General features: G+C 45.3%; 1 protein-coding gene across 3 annotated transcripts in view; it reads left to right on the plus strand.

The window, feature by feature from the left end:
• NUP37 (nucleoporin 37) overlaps window positions 1-17,996 on the plus strand; it is a 42,945-nt gene that overhangs the window by 21,182 nt on the left and 3,767 nt on the right. For all 3 annotated transcript variants that reach the window (XM_008171788.4, XM_065565423.1, XM_008171789.4), the window contains 4 exons: window positions 6,711-6,801; window positions 10,723-10,904; window positions 13,141-13,191; window positions 13,774-13,867. In XM_008171788.4, the coding sequence (XP_008170010.2) occupies window positions 6,711-6,801; window positions 10,723-10,904; window positions 13,141-13,191; window positions 13,774-13,867 (418 nt within the window). The remainder of the gene's footprint in view (window positions 1-6,710; window positions 6,802-10,722; window positions 10,905-13,140; window positions 13,192-13,773; window positions 13,868-17,996) is intronic.

Below are 17,996 nucleotides of genomic sequence, written 5' to 3' on the forward strand. Positions count from 1 at the left end.
ACTTTTAATTTAAAGGATGCATATTTTCATATATTGGTTTGTCACAATCCTCACAAGTACCTTCAGTTCATGCAGGCTTGGCACCATTTCCAGTACAAGATGCTCCCATTTGGCCTCGCCACACCATTCAGAGTTTTTACAAAGTGCCTTTCCGTGATAGTAGTGCACCTAAGGAATCGTGGTATTTTTGTTTACGCGTACTTGGACAATTGGCTACTGTATATGAGGACCTGATACACCATATTACCTTGACAGTCTATTTTTGGACCTCAAACTCCTTCTCAATTACCCTAAGTCAATTCTACTACTCAAAGGATTCCCTTTGTGGGCTCGATACTGGGGTCTGTGGAACAGAGAGCCTTACTACCAGAGCAAAGATTTCTCAAGAGGAGCCAGGATTCATTAAAAATTCAATAGTGTTCCACTCGGAGTAAAATTATTTTTGGGTCTCAGGGTCTATGGCAGCTGCTACTTAATGTGACTCCATTTGCGCATCTAAGAACGAGACCTATACAGCGCTGGATGTCTCAGGTCTACAGGCTAAGTTGGGACAAGCTTCCTGGGTGGATCACCATGCCTCAGAACATCAGTCTCTCTAGAATGGTGGTCAGTCAAAGTGAATGCTCAGAGGTGTACAGTTCAATCCCCCAGATCCATCTCTGATGGTAACTTTGGATGCATTGAACATGGATTGAGGTACTGTGACGGGCTGGACTAGTCCCGGAGGCCTCCGCCTCACCCCGCCCCAGAAAAGAGCAAAGGAGAAGTCCTTCAGGCAGCCTAGAGGGGGAAGCAGTCAATCAGAGGGGCTGCTGGAGTGGCCAATCAGAGGCCAGGAAAGCAATATAAAAAAGAGCAACAGAGACAGAGCAGTCAGTTGCTGCCTGGAGCTGGAAAAGAGAGGACCGTGTTCCTGGCTGGCTGAAAGAAGTGCAGGCAGGGTTGAGCCCAGGGAAGGCTACCGAAGACCGGGAGAGCTAAGAAGGAGCTCGAGCTGGCTACAAGGATCGAGCAAGGACCGAACCCAGAACCTAGCCAGATCAAGTGAGGGTACCACAATGGGCCCTGTTGGTCTGGTTAAAGACTGACCCCAGGGAGGGCTGCTGAAAAGGATGTACCTATGGGAGAGTACCTCGATGGGCCCCATTGGACAGTTATAGAGGGCAATGTCTCCAGAGAGGAAGTCTTGGTGGAAGGTAAAAATTGTATACCCTGGAAGGTCTTTGTTCTGTTCCACCTACAGACAATATGTGTGACTCAGCCCTTCAGCTGAGTCACTGAAGACCCACCAAAGAAACCATTGGCCAGGGGGCAGGAAGAGGGACAGGGGGGAGGATGCTCACAAGAGGTGGGTGCCACCCCGTTCCAAGAACTAAGGGCATGTCTACACTTACCTCCGGAGCAATCGATCAAGTGGAGGTCGATTTATCGCGTCTAGTGAAGACGCGATAAATCGACCCCCGACCGCTCTCCCGTCAACTCCAGTACTCCACCGGAGCAAGAAGGGTAGGCAGAGTCGACGGGGGAGCGGCAGCAGTCGACCTACTGCAGTAAAGACACCACGGTAAGTAGCTCTAAGTACGTCTACTTCAGCTACGCAATTTTCGTAGCTCAAGTTGCGTAACTTAGACTGACTTAGCTCACCACCACTCGCCCAGTGTAGACCAGGTCTAAGAAACAGCAGGCTCACACTTGAACATAAGGGGGCACTCACGAGAGGCGGGTGTCAACTCCATTACAGAGACGCATCTGAATCATTTGACAGTTCGAGGGCCTGGTCTTAACAGGAAAGAAGCTGCACATCAGTGTGTTGGAATTGAGAGCTGTTCTTCTGGACCTCGGGTTTTTCCTCCCTCACCTATGGGGGAAGGTTGTGCAGGTGGCGACTCAAATACATTGGTGATTTATTACATCAGCAAGCAGGGGAATGCTCACTCTGCACTCCTGTGTGCAGAGGCAATAAGTCTATGGGATTGGTGTATCCTTCATGACATTTATACTGTGGCCCTGCATCTGACAATGTAGTCACAGATCATCTCAGTAGAGACAGCTCTCAGATCCCCAAATGGTCCTTAAGGGATCAGGTGGTTCAGACCATATTCTCCAGCTGTGGTCGATCAAATGTGGACCTGTTTGCAACAAAGTCCAACAAAAAGTGTTTCCTCTTCCACTGTAAAGCAGGCAGGAATGGACTGTCCCTGTCGGATGCTTTCTTTCTGCACTGGGGAAGCGGTTTGATGTATGCCTTCTCCTACCCCCCTTCCATTGCTCCAGAAGGTAATGAAAAACATACATCAGGACAGGGCAAGGATGATTCTCATTGCCTCGACTTGACCATGTCACCAGTGGTTTACCATTCTCCTTCAACGATCTGATGGAGCCTTTACGCATCTTTCTTTGTCTCCAGATCTACTGTCTTAGCAGGAGGGCAAAATCTTTCACGCAAACTCAGTCTCTTCACCTGACGGCATGGGTGATCAGATTTTGACTCTATCTGCTCTTGAGCAGACAAGTTCTTCATCTGTGCAGTCAGTCTACACTAACTAACTAAGGGTAGGTCCACGCTACCCACCCGATTCGGCGGCTAGAGATCGATCTTCTGGGATCGATTTATCGCATCTTATCTGGATGCGATAAATCAATCCCAGAAGCGCTCCCTCATCGACTGCAGAACTCCTGCTCGCCGAGAGGAGGAAGCGCTGTCGACGGGGGAGCTTGCCTGCGCCGCGTGGACCCGCAGTAAGTAAACTTAGTTCGCTCTAGGAAATGTCGACTTCAGCTACGCTGTTCTTGTAGCTGAAGTTGCTTTTCCTAGATCGATTCCCCCACCCCAGTGTGAACCAGCCCTAAGAAAACAGCCCTCTAGAAGCTTTGACCGTTTTAAAGTGGACCAGATTTCCGGTATGGATGAAAGGAAAACCTGCTTCCCCTGTATCTACTTCCATTCCTTGTATTCTGGAGTATTCTTGTTGTCATTTATGTATCAAAATGGATTTCATTATTGGCGCCTGCAAGGGGGGCGTGGCTCGCTGCTCGCACCACCAGGTGCCACTTTTTTCCCTAGCTTCACTCTAATAAGGGGATATCTGTCCTACGCATTCTGGATGCCAGAAGACCTCTCACATACAGTTTAGTGAGAACTAAAGGTTTTTATACATGGTCTAGAGGATTGTGTCTTATGCTAAATGTCCCATGGATTTTATGGTTTCTTCTCAGACCCTCTCTCTTGATGATTAATCTATTGCTGGACTTACACATGACTTGCTTTGATTCAACCACATTCCACAAGAGCTATGGCTACTTCCTTCTCTTTCCTTAGGCAGGTGCCATTCGCTGACACTTGCAGACCTACAACTTTGACGTTGATTCATACTTTCACTAAACACTATGCTTTGGACTTTGGTCTTTAGGTGCTTCAGTCTCCATTCAATTAGGATTCTGTTCTGGGTTCCACATTAGTTTCAGCACTGCTTATTAGTCCATCCCATAAGTGGGAATATGCAGATCCACTTAAAGAAGAAATAAAGATTATTTACCTGTAACTGGAGTTCTTCAAGATGTGTCTGCATATTCACACTTCCCATCTACCTTCTCTTTTCTATCAGAGTGCTTGTTCTGTGTCTCTGGCTTTTTGGTGGAAGAAACTAAGGTGGTGAGTGCCCTCTGCCCCCTATATAGCCTCACTCTCAGGCCCTCAGAATGTTGGTGACACTGAGGGGAGGGGCAGGGGGCACAAGAGCACTCTAGCTGACACTGGTCATTGTACCTGTGGAGACAGGTCAAAACACATCAACTCAAAGCGGCACCAGACCCTGCCAGAACAGATGCAAAACCTGCAGATATATCTCCACTGCTACAATGATCAACATCTCCCCCCCCCCCGCCACCCACAACACACCTTTCAGGATCCATGGGTCCTACACATCCCTATCACAACATGCGGTATACGTCACCCAGTGCACTAAATGCCCTAATAATAACAGTGTGGGTGAAATGAGACAATCACTAGGCTGTCCAATAAACTCTGACAGAAAACATGATAAAAGACTAAAACACTATATCCCCTGTGGGTGAACGCTTCTCCCCCCCCTCCCACCCCAAAAAGCAATCTCTCCATATCTAACCTTTCAGTCCTCGTCTTCAAAGGAAACCTGCACAACATCTTCAAAAGATGAGCCTGAGTGCTTAAATATATAACTTTTCTAGATATTAAAAATCATGGACTGAATAGACACACTGAGTTTATGGCTTATTACAATAATCTGTAACACACTTAACCCCTTCTCCAGGCCACCCCACCCCACTTGGTTTTTGTCTCCCCCTCTCCTCCATCCTCCAACAGACCACTACACGTTTAATAGTCCCTGGAAATGTATTAACTACTTAAACTAAACAATCTGTTCCACCTTGTATTTAGCTGTGACAGTGCATTTCCCAGACCTGAAGAGCTCTATGTAAGCTCAAAAGCTTGTCTCTCTCACCGACACAAGTTGGTCCAATAAAAGATATTACCTCACCCACCTAGTTTCTCTAGGATAAGATACAAAATCAAAGACAAAATTATTGAATGCTATAAAAAGACTTGTACAAAAGAGGGGAAAAGATCAGGAGCTGTGGAGAAAACAGTAAAGGGAGAGCAAAATTTTACTTCTGCCAATTTGGTTGTGATAACTGATTGACTGACTGCAATCCAGTTTGGCCAAAGCTTTGATTTTTACATGTTTGTTACGCTCATTACTGAACCACAGAGAACTAGTAAATGAGTACATAATCAAATACATACGTAATTGTAAATGGTCATAAATAACCTTGTCCCAATCCTTTTAGTCAAAAGGAACTGTTCTGGTACATGCTGCCTATCTGAGGGTAAATCCTCTCACTAAGTGAGATGGCCCCTATTGTTATGCAGAAAAGAAATGGGCAATAAAGATGGCCATATTGTTCTCCCATAGGACTCATGAAAGATAACGTGCCTAATCCTTCCATTTCAACATAGAATAAACCAGATACAAGCACAGCACTTTGCTGTTTACAGAGTAAAGGAGAGAGCATAAATTTGTCTCCACACCTAATAACCTCATTCACAGCTGGGAAGAAGACACGATGGCATGCTCCCTTAGCCAAAATGATTCACCGTCCTCAGTTATATCGTAATTCTCTCCCACACAGTAAATACACATGAAAAGTGTTGATTTGACTTGGAATATCTACAAGGCACAATTTCTGGCAGTGGAAGAAAGTACTGTACATTTCTAAATTACCTAATCAAGCAGATATTCCATTTTGTAAAAACACTTGTTAGTTTTTTAAATAAAGACACTGATCCCTCAGGATTGGAAACCCTATGATTTCTACAGGGAAAACAAATATTTGATCTGCTGTGGTTTGGCATAGGAAGCTAACATTGTTCACTAAATGTGTTTACTTTACTTCATATCTATTTTGTCTAGACTTGTGATGCATTATTTGAGAGTGTGTTGAAATCTCTTACATTTAAAATGTTAAGTACCCTGGAAGTCAGTGAAAGTTCCCCTAGAATAAACAATAAAAGTGTGTAACTACTCAACTCTAAAGACTATATAGAGCATTTTATTTAAAACCTTATGAACTGCCATATTTCTATAGCCTTATGCATATGTAAAGAATATACATATCCACACAGTACGAACTTACTGTTTTAATGAGTATAGTTTACAATGTGATGTCACCCCTGTATAATTGAACTATTTATTTTGAAGAAAGAGTTTTTGCTGGGGCAGGAGCTTTAGATATCACCCTGTATTGTGAAAGCATAATCCGTGTTTCATATACAGTAGAACCTCACAGTTACGAACACCTTGGGAATGGAGGTTTTTCATACCTCTGAAATGTTTGTAATCCTGAACAAAATGTTATGATTGTTCTTAAAGATTTTCATAGATTCATAGACTCTAGGACTGGAAGGGACCTCGAGAGGTCATAGAGTCCAGTCCCCTGCCCTCATGACCGGACCAAATACTGTCTAGACCATCCCTGATAGACATTATCTTTCAAAAGTTTACAACTGAACATTGACTTAATACAGCTTTGAAACTTTATGTGCAGAAGAAAAATGCTGCTTTCCCTTTATTTTTTTAGTAGTTTATGTTTAACAGAGTAATGTACTGTATTTGCTTTTGGGACAGGAGGGGGTGTCTCTGCTGCTGCCTGATTGCATACTTTTGATTCCAAATGAGGTGTGTGGTTGACTGGTCAGTTGGTAACTCTGGTATTCGTAACTCTGAGGTTCTACTGTATAGCACTATAGGGTTATTGCATGGAGTGGCTCCTAAATGATGGTTCAGGGTGGGTGAGGGTCAAGTGGGCTACTGATGATAAGATAACACTTCTTTGTTTCCATCCCCTAGTTAATTATGGAGGGAGACTGCTTGAATATAGGAAGAGAAATTAATAATGTACTACCTTTGTGTCTCCTAAAAAATTCATTTTGACATCTGGGTCTCACCCATTGAAGTACTCAGCACTCACAACTCCCTTCAACTTGAGTGAGATTTTTAGGTGTTTAATACCTCTCAGTATCAGGCCTTCTGTTAGATACCTTTGTGTTCAAAAGATGGCATATAGATACCAGATCTCATCTGGTTCTGTCCACCTCTCTGTCAGCAGGCTAAGGCTGGCAATTAATGTTTTTACAAACAGCAGTAAATACTTTTTTTTTTCTTTTTTATTAGGGTTTGGGACTTGGAAGGAAATCAAAAGGCTTATTTTGTTCTACGGTCCCCTGGAATGAGTGTGTGCTGGCATCCTGAGGAGGCTTTTAAGGTTGTACTTTGCAGCTTATTTTTCTTAAACCAGTATGTAAAGGTGTGTTGCTTTTCTAAACTATAAAATTCTGAAGCTATAGTATGACTGGAGTTCGCTGTAGAAGTACATTCTGTGTTTTTCTTCATTATCAGCAGATTCTATAATTTCACTGGTTGTTCTTCAAGTAGTGTCCCTTTGGGTGCTCCACTGTAAGTGTCTCTGTGTCCCTGCGATGCTGATCGGAGAACTTTGGTAGCAGTCTCCGTCTGGACCGGTGGAAGCTTCCTAAAACTGGGGGGCCACCGGCACGCAAACTGTGGCCCTGCCCTCTCATGCCGCCCCTTCTCTCCAAGACCCTGCCCTTGCACTGCCCCTTTTCCCTGAGGCTCCAACCCATGCTCGCTCTTCGCCGCCCCCCTCCTCCTTGCTTGCCCTTAAAACTGGTAAAAAAACAATGGGGCCATAGCCACCGGCCCTCTCTCTTCCGGCACCTCTGGTGTCCGTTCAGCCCGCGCATGCATCGCTCCCTGCCTACCACAACGCTAGCAAGAGTGCACAGGCGACCCCTCCTCAGTTCCTGCTCAACAGCTCCTGGCTAGAGATGGAGCTATAGCTGTCCATTCCTGGATTGTTAACTCGCTTAAAATTGCTAATTGTAGCTTCTTTTAAAGCCTCTTTTTCTTTATTTGCTTCATTTACATTTTATTTTGGCCATTGCCTTTTTAAAAAAAAAAAAAAAGAAGAAAAGAAGAGGACTTTGTCTTCTGCTAACCGCTGTTGGGAGGTCCCCACTGGACAAGAGTATGCCCAGCTCCCCAAGCTTCAAAAATTGCCTTAGTTGTAAGGAATCTATCATCAGTGACTGACAGACGCTCGCAGTGCGTTCACTGCTTGGGAGAGAAACACATACCACAGAACTGTGGCTTGTGTCAACAACTGAAGTCCAGATTCAGGAAAGACAGAGAACTGAGGCTCAAACTCCTACTCATGAAGTCAGCCCTTCAACCTCTGGAGGCCCAGCAGGAGCCCTTACCGCAACCCTCTACTTCGAAGGGAGGTGAGCCCAGGAGACACCTGCGAGCTACTCACATAAATCTTCTAAGAAAAGAGCATAATCTAGTGATACTTTCAGTAGCGGTTGTCCCTTTTGTGGTAGCGTAGATAAATAGCCTGGGATTTTAATTAATTTTGATTTCTCAGCACACCTTCCACATTCTCTTCCACATTTGGGAAGAAGTTCAGATCTCCTATTTGAGGTCTCTTTTTAATGGAGCACAAAATCCACCAAGTGGCTGTCGCAACATTCCATTCTCCATTGGAAGGTTTCTAAGTATTTGCTCATGCTGCAACTTCCAGATTCATCATTCCCAAATGTCAGAGAGAGAATGCCAACTTGGGATTTGAACTTAGTTCTTAATTCTCTTATGAAACTTCCCTTTGAGCCACTAGCTACTTGTTTGCTTTTAAAACTTTCCATGGAAACCATCTTTCTAGTTTCAGAGTAGCAGCCGTGTTAGTCTGTATCCGCAAAAAGAAGAACAGGAGGACTTGTGGCACCTTAGAGACTAACAAATTTATTAGAGCATAAGCTTTCGTGGACTATAGCCCACTTCTAGTGGCAGTTACCTCTGCTCAAAGAGTGTGTGAATTAGGGGCTTTGATGGCTGACCTGCCTTATACTGTCTTTGAGGTAAAGGTATACCTCAGACCACATCAATTCATCCTACCAAAGTCGTTTCTGACTTCCATATCAATTAGACTGTTCAGCCAGTTTTCCACCTTAAACCCCATCAGAATAAGGAGGAAGATGCCCTTCATGCTTTTGACATTAGGAGAGTGCATATATTGGATGGTACTAAATCTTTTAGAGTCTGAGACGAACTGTGTCTGTCAAAGAGCTAGCAGAATGCCAGTGTCCACCCAGAGATTTTCTGGTGGGTTTCCAGCAGCTGGAACCCATGCAGCATCCTCTCCTGTTATGGAGCTGCTAATGTTCCGTGCCTATCTAAGGTAATAGCTCATTCTATCAGATCTCAGTCTGCATCAGTTCCCCTATTAAAAGGTGTTCCTATAGTGGAAAGCTGCTACGTGAGTCTTCGTTCACACCGTCTTGAGACACTATGCCTTAGTGCATGCCTGTAGACCAGATGCTGCCTTCAGTTCTGCAATCAGTTGTAGGCCAGATTCTGAAGTTCCTACCTCCTTTGGAGGGTACTGCTTGAGAGTCACCTGAAGTGGAGCACCCATAGGGGCTCTACTGAAAGAAGGAAAGATTACCTACCCTTGTGCACTAAATTGAGTTCTTTGAGATGTGTCCCCCTATGGATGCTCCACTACCTGCCCTTTGTTCCCCTTTGCTTCAGAGTCTCATCTTTATGAGGCTTTTGCAGTAGAGATGGAACTGTGTGCAGGTCGTCCACTACAGCCCTGTAATCCCTTGGCATGGGGCACAAGGGTTTCTAGAACACATGTGTGAACCAGACAAGCACTGCTGTTGAAAATCTTCAATCAAAGATGCATGCGCACCTCAATTGGAACATCCACAGAGATGTACATCTTGAAGAACTCCAGTTACTGTACAAGGTAAGTAACCTCTGCTTTCTGAGCTCTGATAACATTTCTCTTATGTTCAGCCTCAGTTCCCACATAGAATGACTTTGGTATTCCCCGATCATTATGAGGCAGATCACAGCTTTATAATTCAAATCACTGTATTATTATTATTATTATTATTGTTATTGTTATTTATAGGGCAGTTGATTAATTGCAGGTAACTCATGCGATTAACTAAAAAAATTAATTGCGATTAAAAAAATTGTGTTTCATTGCATTGTTAAATAATAGAATACCAATTGAAATTTATTAAATATTTTTGGATGTTTTTTTACATTTTCCAATGTATTGATTTTAATTACAACACAGAATACAAAGTGTACAGTGCTCACTTTATAAGATTTTTTTTTATTACAAATATTTGCACTGTAAAAATGATAAAAGAAATAATACACCTCTACACCGATATAACGCTGTCCTTCGGGAGCCAAAAAATCATACTGCATTATAGGTGAAACCATGTTATATCAAACTTGCTTTGATCCACCAGAGTGTGCAGCGCCGCCCCCCCCCCCCCCCCCCCGGAGCTCTGCTTTACCGCATTACATCCGAATTAGTGTTAATTCGGATCACGTTATATCGAGGTAGAGGTGTATTTTTCAATTCACTTCATACAAGTGCTGTAGTGCAATCTCTTTATCATGAAAGTGCAATTTACAAATGTAGATATTTGTTTTGTTTTGTTTTTGTTTTGTTACATAAATGCACTCAAAAACAAAACAATGTAAAACTTTAGAGCCTAGAAGTCCATTCAGTCCTACTTCTTGTTCAGCCAATCGCTAAGACAAACAAGTTTGTTACATTTACAGGAGATAATGCTGCCCACTTCTTATTTACAATATTCCCTGAAAGTGAGAACAAGCGTTCGCATGGCATTTTTGTAGCTGGCATTGCAAGATATTTACATGCCAGATATGCTAAACATTTGTATGCCCCTTCATGCTTCAGCCGCCATTCCACATGATTAAACTGTTGCTGTGGGTACATGGAAAAGCCTATAGTGCATCATGTGTAGCATGTGAATTGATAGATGTCAGTTATTTATATTAACTGACATTTATATTTTCTCCAATACCCACTCATCTCAGAAAATTAAATACCAGTGGCTGGGTTGTCATTTTGTTTTAATTGTTGCCAGAATGTTAACATACATGACCACTTTCACCCCCAAAAAGCTGGGTGTCACACCTTCCATTCCTGTTAATGCTTTGTTGCAGGAGCACTTGGTTTGCTGTGCAGTAATAAAGATTTAAATTATGGCCAAAATTACAAAGAATGCAGTTTACAAAAGTTTGAGTAAAATCCATGTGTTGCTTTCTTTTGCAGTTGATGGTAGCAGAGAAGAATGGAACAATACGATTCTACGATCTCATTACCCAGCAGGCCATTCTGTCTCTCCAGTCTGAACAAATGCCATTGATGTCCGCACATTGGTGTTTAAGAAACACCCTTAAAATTGGAGCAGTTGCTGGAAATGATTGGTTAATCTGGGATATTACTCGCTCCAGGTATCATTGTCAAGCTGGGGAAGACTTCCCCACACCATCTCTTCCATTTGCATGATTAGGGATGATATTTTTGATAATGTTTTATTTAGCTAAGTAGAACTTCATTATAGTTATAGCCAGTGCTTTTAAATAGTGTATAATGCATTATTTGTTTCTTCATCTAAATTTCTGTTACAATTGAAATGTTGGTGGAATTGAATTTAGACTAGTGCCTTTTGATGAGTTGGGGGGAGAAAGTAGGGGTTTAGAAAGGATTAAGAGAGTTTCCTCAGGATTCCCCTGCCCCATCCCCCTCCGCTTCTTTTCCCTGCCTTTTCCCCGATATGTTTTCTCTTTCTTTCCTTTCTTTTTCCAACAGAGACTCGGCATCTGGCCTACCCATTCTTTCAGCTGAGTAGGGTGTGACCTAACTGGGCCTGTCTAATCTCAAGAATGATATAAGCTTCCCCTCCCCAGCCATCCAGTCCATTCACATGTTACACTATTTTTTAAACATATATTTTACTATAAGTGTTAGGACTGTTGCAACTTCTGATGATTGTACCAAAAGCAAAGTTCTTTTACACAATTAAAATTCTGAAAATAGAGAATAAATGGAAAACATATGTTTAAGATTTAGAAGATGACAATTCCTTTTGAACTTCTATGTGAAAATTGAACTTTATGGGCCAAATCATGCCATCCTCATTCAGGATGGTGAGCGTTTACTTCGTTAAGCATAATCATTGACTTCAGTGAGACTACTTGTGCAAGTAAGGCCCTGGTCAGTTAAATGGGACTACTTACAGGTCACAAAGTTAAATGTATGAATTCGTCTTTGCAGAATCAGGGCCCAAGTTGTTAAGGTTCAGGAGTGTGCTGTGCCTTTGAACTTTCTAGTGGCACCTCTTTAAAGTGATAGGCCCACACCTACACTTTTAGAGTAAAACGCCACAATTTGCCCCACTTTTAGACTCGATCACCGGTCTTGTTCATCCGTTACATTCTCTCACCAGAACCAACTGGCTTTGGCCTCTGCTATCAACTTCTCTCCAGGAGCTGTAACCAGCTGGTTAAACACAGTGACAGAGAAGAGCTCCTTCAAAACCAAGTAGTATTTATTCATCCATAGAATATGACAAGCAGAGAGAAAAGGGTTAAATCAACAAATGCCTAAGCACATATTGTCTTGCATAAATATAACATTTGCTTCACACAAGTTGGTAGGCCTTGGGTTCTCCGCCTCCCGCCCATTCTCCTGGGTACCATGTTACAGTCTTCTTTTCTTCAGATCCTCAGTCTCCCCAGAGGCTCAGCTTTTAAACAAAGAACTTGAAAGCGGTTACGAGCTCTCATTTTAGTTTGTGTGGTCTCCTTAGATTCAATTGACTTTTTTTTTTTTTAAAGACACATTAGATTTTCTTCTCCTAATAGTATCACTACAGGGCATAATTACAGCCCTTCCGGGATGCCAGCATTCTTTCACTCCCTTTAATCAATCTTTTGCACTCCACCTTTTATCAAACTGCCCTCTACCAACACAACCAACTACTCCATGAAACTATCTCTGTGTATGGTGGAGGAGGGAAATAATCTGGTTAAAGGGGAGCGTGCAGAAATGGTGACAGTGGAGCAGAATTAAGGTTGTAGTGCATGGTCTGTTGCACATGGTAATTGTGGTAATGGGGTGTGCTTGTGTGTGGAGTGATAGGGGATGTGTATTCTTAGGTGGCTTAACTTTTCACTTCCTTGTTTTTCTAGTTTTATAATGTACATGTAGCAACCCAAACTGCTTCACAGCATGGTTTTTTGTATATTAATCATATTGAGGCCTCTTCTAGAGTATAGGCACTAATATGTCTTGAACAGAGACCTAGGAAAATCTTTTAGTTTCTGTGACAAACTACAACCACCATCCACAAGACAAATTCTGTAAAGCCTGAAGAAAATTGTTAAAAACTAAAAACTCATTTTTGAGAGCTATTGCAGCTTTCATCTTTTTCCCCCTTCCTCTCATCCAGCTGTACTACTTTAACCTGTCAAAACTCACATGTGGAAAACAATATGAGACATGACCTGATTGTCAAAATAATTTTTGTTTGTCAGTAGATGTTTTCCCACCCCACAACTTGAACCTGCTACTCTTTTAAATGATCTGTACTTTTTATCCTTGTGATATGAAGTGAAGTGTATCATTTCCTATAGTTTGTGGAATGGATGCTTACTCAAAATGTCTTTTTTTTTTTTTTTTTTATAGTTATCCACAAGATAAGAGACCTGTCCATGTAGATCGAGCCAGATTATTCAGGTATAGTTTGGAGGAGGGGGTTTATAGTAAATTAATTTGAAGAAAAATTATATTAGTAGCCTGTTTTTAATTTTAAAAATCTCATTTTAGCAAGTGTTATTTATTGTTTCTAGTAATGCCTACAGTGTGTTGCATCTTGTAGTACAGCAATGTTACAAAGTGAAAGAATTTAACAGTTGCTAATCGGTGGGGCTCTACACAAGTGCAGGGGTCTGCCTGCATGTACACAACTGTGGGATTGTGGTCCCAATTCCTTCTAGTGTTCGTGTCTTCTTTCCATCAATAGACTGTTAGCTTTTAGATAGCTCCGTCCTGCAAGATTCTAATCTCATTGGGAGTTGAGAGTGATTGGGACTTGGTCCTTAATGTATAACACATTCATTAATTCATTTTTAATTCATGTAGATAGGACTGAATGGGGTGCGTCTTACATATAACGTATCTCAGTGCATGTATTTCACAGGTTTCAGCAGAATTTAGGGTGACTTTATGCAATATTTAACTGCAGACAAAAAATCAGATTTGCGTATGCTCATGATGGTATAACACATGTATTTGAAAGCACCTTGGATTTATTCATAGGTGGTCCAGAGTGAATGAAAACTTGTTTGCAACCACTGGCTATCCAGGAAAGATGACTTGCCAGCTCCTAGTTCATCATTTAGGACACCCTCAGGTAAAATTATACAATTCTATGTTTTGGGTTGGATCAATCCATTCTCTTTAAATCCATGTATAAACAGCTATACCTTTAAAAGTTCATCAAGATCATGTAGAAACTGTTACAACTTCATCTTTTTCCATGCCAAAAGTTACCAGAGAAAAATCTTAGAATACTTTCAACTCTTGGTTTTACACTTTTTCCCACTCTTTTTAGTTATAATAAGGCCAAATCAGAAGGTTCTGATACTTTATTATGTTTAAAATAAGCTTATTTACAATTCTCTGTGTTCTGGAAATATGTACAAATAAAATGTATGTAAGGTACAAGGAGGGACTTTTTTTTTGTCTTTTAATTACCATGGAATTCTCCACTCCATGTAATAATGACAGAATCATCATTAGTGGTATTAAAGGCTCAAGAACAAATTGGACAATCGTAGTTTACAAATGCAATCAGATGATTAACTGTGGTGGCTTTTTGTCACATCTATATTATTGAACTGATTAAAGTTGAGGCTGGAGAAATACTATCCCAGGGTATGATATTGGGAAGGATGGTAGAAGAAGAAGTAGTCATGCCTTTGAACCACTAAGCAAGGATCATCAGTCAAATCAAGTGGGCATATGCCACATACTACTTTTCGTACAATTGCAAGAGGACTGTGAATCTGTTGTTCTTCGAGTGCTTGCTCATATCGATTCCAATTAGGTGTGCGCGCACTGCGTGCACGATCGTCGGAGAAATTTTCTACCCTAGCAATACCCGGTGGGTCGGCTGTGGAGCCCCCTGGAGTGGCGCCTTCATGGCGCTGGATATATACCCCAGCCGACCCAGCACCCCCTCAGTTCCTTCTTACCGCCCCTGACGGTCATTGGAACTGTGGAGCGCGGCATAGCTGTTCTCCAATCTCCCTAGCTTATCCTGTTAATTCTGTAGATAGTTGTAGTCATAGTTGTTGTATAGTTTTAGATAGTTATTCATCTTCGTTTCTAGTAGTTGTAAATAGTTAGCGGGGTTTAAGGAGGTTGTTCTCCCCCCTTTTCCCCTCCGGTGCATAGCCAGGCTCATGCCCAAGGCTCCTGGCTTTAAGCCGTGCGCGTCCTGCACTAAGCCTATGCCTACGAGTGATCCACACGACTCGTGTCTGAAGTGTCTAGGAGAGTCCCATCAGACAGATAAGTGCAAGATCTGTAAGGCCTTCAGACCAAGAACCAAAAAGGAGCGGGACTTTAGGCTTAGGCAGCTCCTCATGGAGGCGGCACTTAGCCCGGATCCTCCCTCGGCGCGCCCAACCCTGGCACCGACTGCCTCGGTGCGCAGCGCCCCTGCGGCACCGACCGGTACTGCACCGCGGGCAGAATCGGATAAGGCCTCACGGCACCGACCTCCTTCGGCACCGCGCCCGCCACAGAGCCCTCGGCGCCGTTCCCTGTCTCCGGGACATAAGAAATCCCACAAGGCGCAGGAGTCTGCTGTCCTGCAGACGCCGGCTCCCCCGGTGCCGGGAGTAGAGCCGCGTCCGCTTTTAGAGCGCCAGAAGCAAGTGCCTGCTACACCGTCGACTCCGGCACCGCGGCCGTTGAGTCCGGTGCGGACTGGATCACCACCTCGGTTGGCGGTGGAGCCTTGTCTTCCATCCACTCCAGAGACCTTCGCGACGGCGAGAGACCTTATTGCTCTCACGGAGCCGGCGCCGTCCCAACCACCGGCACCGTCGGCTCCTCGCACGGTGCAATCCAGGGGCAATTACGCCCGCCGTCTCGACGTGGACTCACGGCACCGCTCCAGGTCTCGGAGCAGGACCCGACGCCGCTTTCAGTCCCGGCGCCGACTATCGCCTCGGCACCGGTTGTACTCGCAGCCAAGATCTTCACGGCACCGGTCTACGTCTCGGCACCGTCACGATCATTGGTACCGATCGGACTCAAGATGTAGTTCTCGGCACCGGTACGGGCGCCACTCCAGCTCGAGGGGCCGCTCCCGGTACCATGTCTACTCGTGGTTGTCGTCATCTAGGTCCAGATCCGCATCTCGGCACGGGCACCAATCCCGGTACCGCTCACCGGCACCGCGCAGGGACCGATCACCTGCGGACCGGCGCCGATCGGCACCGTATTGTCCTGAGCCGATTCCAACACATTCGGCACCACCTTGGCCCTCGAGATCAGCGTCTCGCTCCTACGACGGGGCCTCGATATCAGCATACCCTCCTCAGGGTCAGGCTGCTGAGGCTGACTTTGGCCACTGGCAGGAGGTGGCGGAGGACCCTACGCAGGGACCTACGCACTGGTCATTCTGGACCCCGTGGGCGTATCACCAGGCTCAGGGGGCTCCACCATCAGCCTCTCGCTCGGCACACTCTGAGCCCAGGGTCCCGGAGGCCACCATCTCCCGTCCTCCCCCAGGGGGCATGGAGGCTCCCGTGCCTACACCACCTGAGGCCCTGGACCCAGGGACAGGCGATGCTCCGCTTCAGGGACCCTTAGAGCAGGACCCTCCAGTAGACCCCTTGCCACCTGAGGCATCCTCCTCATCTTCCCCAGATGAGGCGGTGGCGGGCACAACAGCCTCGGGGCCACCCCCGATAGATCTTCGTGCCCACCAGGACCTACTACGTAGGGTGGCGCATAATATGGATCTCCAGGCGGAGGAGATAGTAGAGGTGCAGGACCCGGTGGTGAGCATCCTCTCGGCTGATGCCCCATCCAGGGTGGCATTACCTCTGATTCGGACGATTCAGGCTAATGCCACTACAATATGGCAAACTCCTGCCTCTATTCCACCCACAGCCAGAGGGGTGGAAAGGAAGTACTTCGTCCCTTCCAAGGACTATGAGTACTTATATACTCATCTCCCACCGTGTTCACTAGTGGTGTCATTGGTGAACGCAAGAGAGCGTCACGGCCAGCAGGCTGCAGCGCCCAAATCGAAGGACGCTAAGCGCTTCGATTTGTTCGGGGGTAAGGTGTATTCAGCGGGAGGGCTGCAACTCAGAGCGGCAAACCAGCAGGCGCTCTTGAGCCGCTACAACTTTAATTCATGGAACTCTATGGGGAAATTTAAAGCGTTGGTTCCCCAGGACTCAAGGGAAGAGTTCGGGGCCTTAGTGGAGGAGGGTAAGAAGGTGGCGAGGACCTCCTTACAAGCCTCCTTGGACATAGCGGACTCGGCCGCCAGGACGCTGGCCTCAGGTATCGCCATGCGGCGAGTCTCCTGGCTCTAGGTCTCGGGCTTGCCTCCGGAACTGCAGCAGACCCTGCAGGTTTTACCCTTTGAGGGCCACGGGCTGTTCTCGGAGAAGACGGACTCTCGACTGCAGAGCCTCAAGGACTCAAAAACGATCATGCGCTCCCTGGGGATGCATGTCCCAGGGCCCCAGCGCAGACCCTTTAGGCCCCAGCCTCAAAGGTTCTACCCTCCCCCGCCTCGTCTGAGACAGGACTTCGCCAGAAGGCGGGGCCGAGGTGGTGGACGAAGGTCGACCGGCCCGCAACCTGGTCAGAACCAGGGCCCGCCTAGGCCACCTTCAGGCCCTAGGCAAAACGTTTGAAGATGCGGTCGAGGACGGCGCCCCAGCCACTACCCAGGATCCAGCTCCCTCCTTTAGGGATCGCCTCTCCCGTTTCCACCGTGCTTGGTCCCTTATAACCTCGGACCGTTGGGTCCTTCGCACTGTGAAGAGGGGATACGCTCTCCAGTTCTCTTCGTTTCTCCCCTCCCCGTCCCTCTTCAGGGACCCTTCTCACGAGCATCTCCTTAACAGGAGGTTTTTGGGCTCCTCTCTATGGGGGCCATAGAGGAGGTTCTGCCAGAGTTAAGGGGCAGGGGGTTTTATTCCCGCTACTTCCTGATCCCCAAGTCAAAAGGGGGTCTGCGACCCATTTTAGACTTACGCGGACTCAACAAATTCATAGTAAAGTTGAAGTTCCGCATGGTCTCATTGGGGACCATTATCCCATCCCTGGTTCCTGGAGACTGGTTCACCGCCCTCAACATGAAGGACGCATATTTTCATATAGCGATCTATCCCCCTCACAGGCGCTTCCTTCGATTTGTGGTAAACAAGGTGCATTACCAATTTGCAGTCCTTCCCTTCGGCTTGTCCACGGCGCTGAGAGTGTTCACAAAATGTATGGCTGTC

This window comes from Chrysemys picta, chromosome 1 (assembly GCF_011386835.1).
Source record: "Chrysemys picta bellii isolate R12L10 chromosome 1, ASM1138683v2, whole genome shotgun sequence".
NCBI classification, from domain to species: Eukaryota; Metazoa; Chordata; order Testudines; family Emydidae; genus Chrysemys; species Chrysemys picta.